The sequence below is a fragment of the Trematomus bernacchii genome, unplaced genomic scaffold, assembly GCF_902827165.1.
Source record: "Trematomus bernacchii unplaced genomic scaffold, fTreBer1.1, whole genome shotgun sequence".
Classification (NCBI taxonomy): domain Eukaryota; kingdom Metazoa; phylum Chordata; class Actinopteri; order Perciformes; family Nototheniidae; genus Trematomus; species Trematomus bernacchii.
In genome coordinates, this window is record NW_022987869.1 from 3,482,320 (window position 1) to 3,493,039 (window position 10,720).

The window sequence follows — 10,720 nt, forward strand, 5'->3', positions numbered from 1 at the left end:
AGATGGTAAAGGTAGTGATCAAAGTGAACTTTAATTACTTTAAAAAAAATGTTTTAAGGGGTATTAATCCATAATAGTAAATCATAATTTATAAATTGATTTATAACTTTTATTAAAAATGTGAAGCTGCAATATAACTAATAACTAATTTGGTTAAATAAATGTAGAGACGTACAACGTTTATTCCAATTTGTAATAGAGAAGAAGTATTAAGTTAACTAAAATGGAAATACTTAAGTAAAGTACAAGTACCTCCACATTTTACTTAATTACAGTAATAAAGTAAATGTACTTATTGCCACCACTGGGTATCACTACTTTTAATTAAGTAAAAGATCAGAATAGCTCCACTGGTCAGTTTTACATAAGGTTTTCACAGTGTGCGTAAAAGACTCCTGTTGTCCGGTGTGGATGAACAGAAGCTGCAAGAAAATACTTTCATAACTGTTTATTCAAAGAGGGAGGCAGGGCGCGTGGGGTTATGTGATACATGCAAAGGGGGGGTGAGAGGGTGAGACACAGATTATCTGAGGGGCGCGGCTCTCTTCCAGGAGCCTCTGCGCGCTCTCTCCTGCGGGGCTCACTCCTCTCCTCCCTCTCTCCAAGCCCTGTGCCTAATGGAAGAGAAGAGGATGAACTCTTTAGTGAAATGGACGCTTATCCTCTTCGTCCTTGCCTCCATCATCCTCAACATCGTCCTGATCGGCATCCACTCCAGCAGGGCGCCCAAATGCTCCGCTCAGCGCGTGCACCCGCTGCGGCGCAAACACGACGAGCGCAGCGCCGTGTTCGCGGACCTCTCCCGGGAGGAGTACCTGCAGGTCCAGCAGTTCATGCTAAAGCAGAATAACTTGGAAATATCCACCAACCAGATCTCCAAGCCGTCGGATAACTTCCTGTTTCTAATAGATCTGTCTGTGCCAAAGAAAGCGGACGTGCTCGCGTATTTGGACCGGAATGGCGCCAAGCCGACCAGAGAGGCCACGGTGGTGGTGTTTTACGGTGCCAAAGGATACATCAAGGAGTACGTAGTGGGCCCTCTTCCCAACCCAACATACGTCAACGATGTCACCATGGAGAGGTACCACAAGGATCTGCCCATCAGTGCGCGCACAGTCACCATCGGGGAATATAATCTGCTTTTCCAGTTTTTGGGAGACGTCTTCACTAAACTGGGGAAGATCATGAAGGAGAGCTTCGATATGGGTCCGGACAAGCAGCTGAACGCGTTCGAGCAGATGCCCCGCGGAGTCCGGACCGGGGACAGGAAGACCTGGATCTCCTTCTTCAGGGACATGAGCGGCATGTACATCCACCCGGTGGGCTTCGAGGTGCTGGTCGACCACCAGAGCGTCAACGCGTCCGAGTGGAAGGTGGAGATGCTGCTCTATAACGGACAATATTTCGACTCCATAGACGCACTGAAGGATAAATACGATAAAGATCTCGTAAAGAAGATCGTCTACAAGGAGTCCCCTGATTATGGCTCTCTGAAACCCAGGAACAAGCCCCTGCAGGTCGGTCCGCAGCTCTTTAACGCGGAGGGGAAGCGCTACAGTGTCAGCAACAACCACGTCGTGTACATGGACTGGAGCTTCGCCTTCGGGCTCAGCGCGCTCACGGGCATGAGGGTGTTCGACGTGCGCTTCAACGACGAGAGGATCGTGTACGAGCTGAGCGTGCAGGAGGCCATGTCCGTGTACGGGTCGGTCACTCCCGGGATGATCCTGACAAAGTTTCTGGACTCCAGCATCGGGATTGGCCGCTTTGCGCACGAACTGGTCCGCGGGGTGGATTGTCCCTACGAGGCGAGCTACGTGGACACATACCGCTACATTGATGTCCCCAAACCGGTCCGCTTCAGGAACTCTATCTGCATATTCGAGCACAACATGGGCCAGCCCCTGAGGAGGCACTTCTCCGACTTCTTCCACCACAGCTACGGGGGCATGGTGAACAGCGCGCTGGTGTTCAGGACCATCACTGCCATAGGGAACTATGACTACATGTGGGACTTCATCTTCTACCAGAGCGGGTCCGTGGAGGCCAAGGTGCACGCGACCGGATACATCTCCTCCTCCTACCTGGTGGACGGGGCTCTGCGGCACGGACACCAGGTGGCGGAGAAGGTGCTGGGGAACATCCACACACACTTCATCAACTTCAAGGTGGACCTGGATGTGTTGGGTGAGTGGCAGTGATGCAAATACACAGTGCTGTGGTGACATGTAATCAAGTACTCTACTTGAGAATTTAAATGTTTTGCTGATTCTCCTCCACTATAATTAAACATTCCTCACGACGTTGACCTGTAATGCAGATTGGTCAATTTCAGAATAATATATATGATATGTTTTATAATGATTGATCATTAAAGTGTGCTCAAAGCTGGTAAAGGTGCAGCTAGTTTGAATGACTTTGTATACTGCAGAGTAGCTTGTGGATTTACTCCAGGTGGAACTAAAGTCTGATTTAACACTTGATTATATTTCACATCATTCATCCACATCTGTGAAGTAACTAAAGGTATTAAATACATGTAGTGGAGTCAAAGTACACCATTTACCTCTGAACTGTAGTGGAGTAGAAGTACAAAGTAGCAACAAATTGAAATACTCAATACTTAAGAGTAAATGTACTTAGTTACTTTACACCACTGAGTGTCAGTGATGCGTTTAAAGACAGGATTGCAAATACATTTACTCAAGTGCAGTGGTATAAAATAAAGAAGCTATTTTCAAACAATAGGTTTTGAGTAGTCATTCAAAATATGTTACTGATAACTCAGCCTCAGATTTCACTGAACAAAGCCTGGTTAGTTTCCAGGCCCTGCCCGAGGATCTGAGCATCAACTCAGCAATGTGACTGTGAGCTGAACCGTGAAGGGGTTAAAAATGTAATCTAAAACGTACTGGTAGTTGAAGGGAGGATGGAAATAAGCTATGCTAACACCAAGAGAAGAATCTGTTATCATTTGTCAGTCTGTTAGTTATAACAAAAACAACTGACGTCTCCATCATGCCCGGAGCTGTAGCCATGACGGGGTCAAGAGTTCAAGCCCCAACACCCCCAAAACTGGTTACCTGACACCTGGGGCCTCATTTATAACGCCTTGCGTAGGATTGACGTGAGAAGGTTGCTTACGTAGTACAAAGCAAAAAAATAGGTACAGAAATGTTCCGACATTTTCCGATCCACAAAACATTGCGTACCGGCGAGGGAAGTGCGTACCGGCACTTCATACGCCTGTTTCCCTTTATAAATCACAATCGACTCGAAATGCGGCGCAGCTTTTGCAGGCTTCACGTAACGCCCATATTTGCCTATACATAGTCAAAGAAACGCCCATTCATTCATTCATTTTGACTGACTGCATGAAGAAGATCGCAGGAAATTACGACCGAACAGCTAAAAAAGACATCTCACACCGTGTCAGATTTTGGTTATTTTGGGGAGGTGGAGATAAATCATATTGTTTGGTGGATGCAGTTTAAACCAGAGTAGCAGCATGGAGGTCGGATCGTCACCAAAATAAATAAATAAGTGGTCCGAAAAAAGTTAATGACAAAAAAAATACACATAACCTTCCTCAGGCAGTGTGTTTGTCCCGGGGACAGGAGACACCCCCTTGATGAGAAACTGTAAGAAATGATCGGGGAATCCCTCCGGAGTGGAGTCATGACGACTGGATCTGAATGATTTTGTTGAATTTGTGTTTGTGTTCCAGCTGTCGATCAGCAACTATATATCCATAGTCCACCAGTTAAAGGAAATACAACTAATGGGTTGTGTTATATTAGCTGTACAATTTACCACATATGGTGTTCTTAGTTTCCATACCTCCTGTGTTTTACGAGCGACTTATCAAGTCTTGGCAAACGGCATAAAACACGATTAAACGTGATAGTATATAAAACCACGCTCGTATCTACAACCTATAGAAATGCAAAACGGCGTTAGTTTAGACGTTATTCTGTCCTCCTGCTTACCGCATCATTTATGAGAAAACATTTCATAACATTAACACAACATATTCGAGGTGGTTTTAAATAACATATCCGTATTTATTTATTTCTCCAAGTTATGTTTTTGTGTGCACTGAGGAGTCTCAAACAGGCGTTTGCTTCATCATTTTAAGATTGGCTTTAATCAATGTTTGAAAATGAATTCTTCATATGATAAATGAGAGGTAACATTTTATTTATTTCCACATATTTCTCTCCATTCTTCCTTCTGCCAACGGTGTCGCAGTTTCTCGTCTCTCCCGTTGTTGTGCTTAGTGCGTACGCATGGGTTAGAGTTTGCGTGGAGGACAGCACATTTTCCCGTCAAGTTAGTATTTTATAAATCGCAAACATTGCGTAGAAACTGGCGTACGCCATTTTTTGAGCGTATATCCCTTTATAAATGAGGCCCCAGGAATGTGTGGTGGCTCAGAAGCAGGTTAGTGGTTCATGGTTAGTCAACAAAGTTTAAACCGGATGGAAAGCTAGTCTTCGCTATAACTTGAAATGAATTAAATAACATTTTATTTGGCTGACGCTTTTATCCAAAGCGTCCAAAAATTATAACGTTTAAAATATTAGGAAACACATCAAGCACCTGACAAGGATTGACATGTGGATCAAAATGACCTAAGCAGGTCAATTTTGGCTTTCATACTACAAGAGAAATTAAGTATTGTGAAAAACATTTTTGCTTTCTTTCTTCTGCAGGAGTAAAGAATTTCTTTCAGACCAAAGACATGGAATATGTAAATGTTTCGCTGCCATGGATGCCTGATCACTATGCGATGGTGCCTCAGCTGGTGGAGAAGCAACTGAAAACAGAAAAGGTCGGGCTCCCTTTATGCCTTTAGTCACTTGCATTTAGGTTTCTTTTAACAACATGTAGAGGAGAGTGTGTAACAAAGACAGTGTGGAGACCGCATGAAGTGTTGTTTTGGTTCCAATTTATCACTGCCGCGAACAATGTATGGTTTTTCCTAACTTTTCCTAAATATTAGGTTAGATTGCGTAGTGTGTAAATAAAATACACTTTAAACTAAATCTTAAAGTGGACCTATCATGCTATATTTGAATAATATAGTGTAGGACCATACCTATATAAGGCATATTTATACTTTTTTTTTTTCAAAATACCAAACAGATTTTAGCCATGCCTCATTTCGCTCAATTTGAAAAAAAATTGCTCTGTTTTTGCAAGGGCTGATTCTGTGAGAACAGCACCACCTACAGGCCTGGCATATGTACTACAGCTTCTCCAGCGCTTTCGAACGGCAATGGCCGTGGCTGTCTCCTCCTGATTGGTGGAGTTGGCCCAATAGCCGTAGCGCCACTTCTGTGACGTCATAGAAGTGTTCAAATCTGGATCAGTTTTTATCAGATCCGTTGCAGCCCCTTTTTTAGAGATTTGGGTATGGAGGAAAATAGAGAGGGTTGTGTTTTCTGACACTTGGTGAGTTCCCTGGAACACCGGGGACACATATTCATGTATAAAAGACGTACAAAAGTGCCTTTTGCATGATAGGTCCCCTTTAAGGGGGGGGAGCTCGACGCTCAATGCTCGTTAACTGTCAACGGGAGGGGGGGCCCGACCCCTGGTCTAAACTAAATACTGCCGTGATGAAACGCCATATCATGGATTATCAAGGATTATTTCTGAAACAGTATGGAGCTCAAAGGCTTTCTCTCTTGCCGGTTAAACCACAAGGCGAGTTCCTTTTTATTTCCTGCTTCTTCACACACATGCTCTGTGTAGTACAGGTTAGCTCTGAGTGTTAGCGATGCTAATGTAAACATGCACCGACCATATTACGTCCAAAACAGTCGGGCATTGTTTCTGATAGCAACGTTTCTGATAGGGCCGTGGGTGTAAAGCCAGCCTACATTTCTGATATTACGTCATATCGGACGCAAATCTGAATCAGCTCCGTTGTTCCCCGTTTTTAGAGATTTGGGTACGGTGGAAAAGAGAAAGGGTTTTATTTTCTGACGCTGCGTCAGTTCCCCGACACACCGGGGACACATATTTAAGTATAACAGACATCAAAAAGTGCATTTTGCATGATAGGTCCCCTTTAAATGTATAGGCTTATAGTTTAATAGAAATGTTCTTCTTAAGGGTTATATAGACATTATATAAACATCTAATCTAGCTCTCAGTAACGCAGTAACATGTCCCGCATTGTCCCGCAAAAACGTCCTATTTGTCCCACATGTGGCTTGTTGGCACCTGGTCACCCTAACTGTAGGAATAATGTGTACTGTGTCTCATAACAGGAGGCAGCGCTACGTTACGACACCAAGACTCCGCGCTACCTCCACATCTCCAGCAACAAGACCAACCGCTGGGGTCACCAGCGCTCCTACAGGCTGCAGGTGTTCAGCTTCACAGGGGACAATCTCCCCGAGAGCCAGGCCGAGGAGAGGGCCATGTCCTGGGCCAGGTGAGACCAGACACAAAGTGTATATTTAAAAAAAAATGCATTCCTAATAACACAATCAGGGTTATGCTCTTAATATAGCAATGTAAAAAGTATAGTTGTGGAAAACAGGATGTTGAATGGATATGTAGCATGTCATACTTTTATGCAGCATGTCCCATCATGTTAAGTTAGTCTCTTCATCAACCGTAATCTTGATTTTTCCTTAATCTTAACAATGCTGTAGATGCCATGAACTCCACAATTTAGCATCAAACCTGACATTTTTTACATAGAACTTAATCTGTGGATCTGGTCCACAGCAATGTTCTTGTATTCCGGTTGAAGCCCCCTATGATCCACAAGGCATGCTTCTGCTATCTAAAGCCTCTCCTGCTTCTCTGCACCTTTTTGTCAATCACCAGGTATAAGGTTGCCATCACCAAGCATAAGGATGGAGAGCAGACCAGCAGCAGTCTGTACAGTCAAAACGACATCTGGTCTCCAGCTGTCGACTTCAGCAAGTACATTGAAGACAACGAAAGCATCGAAGACGAGGTGTGTTGTGATGGAATCTGTATGTAATGATGCGTTCACACGTGGGGTGATTACATGTAAAGTCAACGCAAAGACGCCGATACACAATAATTGGCGGTGTGAATTAAGTGAATGACGTGGCCAAGCTTAACTCGTGAGAGTTCAAGGCGATACATTTGCGTGATGCTGTCCCGATAAATCTCAGCCTGTCACTGACGTTGTTGAATCAGAAAACCAAAACAAAACACAGCCTTTGGCTCACGGCGACGGCACACAGTTCCTTATATTTGTTCAGAAACTGGACAACAAGCCGTGACTATACATGTGCAACCCACCCACTGCCTACGGCATGGAGAATACAGTCGCTACTTTATTAATGTCAGCATGACGTTATTTTGAGTTTGGACGGAGCAGCTACAACGGTAGCTTAGCCGAGCCCGATTGATTAGATCTCCATTCAGAAAACATGCATTTGAAAAGTGTTTTGTCTGCCTTGTTGTAAATACACTTGTCAAAGCATTAATTCATGGTTTTTACTAACGAGTATCAGTATGTAGTTATAACGGCATCTTTTGAATATGTGTGTAACAATTGAATCACGGAATATTATGTTGGTTTGTTGTTGTTGGTATCTACATGGAGATAAGTCCCGCCTCTGTGCTAGCGCGTCTAGTTTGAGTGACGCTAGTAAACACAAATGATGCCGCGGTCCAACTCGCTCAAGTTGCGAATCTTCACTTTGTGTCCGGTGTGAACGCACTTTAAGAAGCGTGATGATACAATCACGTATTGCATGTTTACTGAAACAAATATAATGTGTTCAAAACTGTCCTGCAGGACCTGGTTGCCTGGGTGACCACCGGCTTCCTTCACATCCCCCACTCCGAGGACATCCCCAACACGGTAACCGTAGGCAACGGGGGCGGGGTCCTGCTGCGGCCACACAACTATTTTGACATGGACCCGTCTATCCACTCTGCTGATTCGGTGTACCTCTCCCCGGGCAGCGAGGACAGCTGTGACAGCAACAGGATGGCCTGCCTTGCTCAAGAGACCTGCAGCCCCGTCCTGGAACCCTTCACCTATGAAGGCTTCAATGGAGTCATTAAGTTTGAGGATTGGGTCTAATGTGTTTTTAGCCCTGATGAACTCTATTTGTTGACCTATCAGGAAGCTTTTGTCCATGTTACCATGTTTATAGAGGCAGTTTGGGACGTCACATTATGTGTGCTACATATGGGTCAGGGTTAAGGCTAGCAAGGAGCTCACCAGGCAAGATGAAAGAAATATTTTAACATTAGGAAAATATGCAAACTTCCTTTGTTGTGGAACATTTAGTGGGGGAACAGCTAGCTCTGTCCTAAGTAAAATAAAAACACCTTTTTTGGTTTACAAACAGAATAGACCATCTTTGCTAGGGACAAAATGTAGGAGGCCAATGACCCATTCGTCCTTCATGCTCGGATAATGCCTAACTTTTAACTCAAACTTTGTTTTTAACTCAACTTTTACATTTCTCATCTACACCTTACACAGTAGCAGGGCTATCGTGGTGATGAAATCTTGAAACACTGACTCAATAACAAACAATACCATCTTGGCTGTAACTAAACGCCAACTCATGATTTCAGGTGAAGTTTCATGCTGGAACTATTTCTTTTTGGACAACATCCAGACTCAGTAGCTGCAGCTTCACAGTTTGTTTTCACACTAAGGTTGCCAAGTTTGGCATCAGTTTGTCTGTAATGACTAAAAACAAAGCTTTGCTGACATATAAACTACATTTAAATATGTAACAAGGTAAAAACAGTGTAACCCAGAAAACCATTATTTGAATAATGCAATTTCTGTTTGTGTATCTAACAAACAAGTATAAACATCATGTCAGTGAGCTTTATAAGTGCTTTTTGATTTCAGAAAGAGCCAGACAGGCTAGCTGTTTCTCCTTACTTCTAGTCTTTATGCTAAACTACGCTAACCTACTGATTCCAGCTATGAACACACAGAGATGAATAAACTCAATCTTCTCCCTTCCCTTTTGGTAAAAAGGAGAATGAGGGTATTCCCCAAAATGTTGAATATCAAGAAAAAAGTCAGAATTCTGAGATCAAATCAAAACTTAACATTTTATTTAACTTTTGGTCACACCCTCATTTTCTTTCTCATGTGGCCCTAATCCTTGTCTGTGGATGTCCATGTCCGCAGATAATGACATTTTAAACTTGTTGATTATCTGACTTTTTGTCTTGCGTTTCTAACCAAATACCTGCACTAATAATGACATTCGCATCAGCTGCATATTGTGTTAGCTTCAAGTTGGCAAATGTTAGAATATGAATTAGCTTAAATGCGACGGATAACATAGTAAACATTAGACCTTAGACTGCTTAGTTCTTATCATGTTAGCAATGTAATTGCGAGTAATATAGCTTGCTGATGTTAGCCTTTAGCTAAAAAGAAACACAGTGCAGCCTCAGAGTCACTAACAAAGCTTCATTTTATTTGTGGAATTACCTAATTTAGCAACAGGTTTGTTTTGTTTGTTCTGTTTTCCTTTTTTCCCTTTAATAATGATATCTGCCACACAAATAGTAAGGAGCATATCACCAGTCAAATGTTATGAGTGGGAGATTTCCTTACTTATGAACAAGCCTATTATTGTTTAAACGACATCCTTAAAGGTAGGGTAGGTAAGTTTGAGAAACCGGCTCGAGATACACTTTTTGTTATATTCCATGGAATGCTCTTAACATCAGATAGCAATGAATATCTTAAGTGCTTTGACAAAAAATCCATAAAAAAATGTCATCTGTGGAAGCCGTAATACTGTAAAAAGCACGACCAATCATTTTAGCCAGCCCGGCTAAAATAACTGGATGGCCTACCTGCCTGTCAGCCTTCCATCGGGGCACAAACTTAATCTCGTGCCCTCATTGGTCATGTGCGCGTTCGTGTGTGTTGGAGGAGGGGCTCTATAAGGAAGTGGCAGATTTTCTCCGGTTGTGTATTTTCAAATTCTAGCGATCTCGAGCCAGTTTCTCAAACTTACCTACCCTAACTTTAATGTGAGCAAGCAAATAGGCTATGTGTTAATTTTTTTGTAATGTTGCACTTACCTTGCTTCTATGCAATCAAACACTTTTAAACATGTTTCAAATGTTTGTCAAATGTTTGTCAAATGTTTGTCAAATGTTTGCCTATTACATTCAGAGAGACACAATGCTTATCTGCGTTTCCTAATTACACTGTGATGTAAACAGTAATGTAAACACAGTAAATTGACACTGTAGAGCCAACTGTGTGTAAAGCGTGCACTGAATAATATGAGCATCCAGTCGGGGTCACAGCCGGACCCCGCTCTGATGCGACTCAGGGCTGGGACCACCAAACAGCTGACTGGTGTATTTTTTATATTTTTTATACAGGTCAACGTTGTGAGGAATGTTTTTGTTGTTTTTCCTCTCAAAATAAAAGAAGAGATTATTTGTCAAAGAGTGGGGTCTTCTGCCTTCGGTCTACATACATACAGATGTGCAACATGGGGAAGGGAGGAAATTGAAACCAGATCAGCAATGTAAGGGTTAAACGGGCTCTCTCTTTCTCTCACACACACTGCACACATACACAGTATGCACAGGATGTGACAAAAAAAGAACACAGAGCCCCCATTGGGATTCCAAGAAAAATGTGAAGTAAAAGGCCACATGAGGCCACGCTGAGACAGATTGTTACTGATCTCACAGATTAAACCTGCACTGA

General features: G+C 43.0%; 1 protein-coding gene across 1 annotated transcript; it reads left to right on the top strand.

Moving 5' to 3' along the window:
* The first annotated feature begins 530 nt into the window (after window positions 1-530).
* LOC117469300 (primary amine oxidase, liver isozyme-like) lies at window positions 531-10,455 on the top strand. Its single transcript, XM_034113722.1, has 5 exons — window positions 531-2,187; window positions 4,716-4,834; window positions 6,282-6,448; window positions 6,850-6,982; window positions 7,799-10,455. The coding sequence occupies exons 1-5, from the start codon at window positions 618-620 to the stop codon at window positions 8,087-8,089; spliced, it is 2,280 nt and encodes a 759-aa protein (XP_033969613.1). The 5' UTR covers window positions 531-617; the 3' UTR covers window positions 8,090-10,455.
* Window positions 10,456-10,720: the final 265 nt, after the last annotated feature.

Excerpts from the sequence above, each read along its gene's own strand:
- LOC117469300 (XM_034113722.1), top strand. The coding sequence starts at position 618 with ATGGAAGAGAAGAGGATGAACTCTTTAGTGAAATGGACGCTTATCCTC. Across the intron at positions 2,188-4,715 it reads GGTGGACCTGGATGTGTTGG|GAGTAAAGAATTTCTTTCAG; the intron begins GTGAGTGGCAGT and ends TTTCTTCTGCAG. Across the intron at positions 6,983-7,798 it reads ACGAAAGCATCGAAGACGAG|GACCTGGTTGCCTGGGTGAC; the intron begins GTGTGTTGTGAT and ends ACTGTCCTGCAG.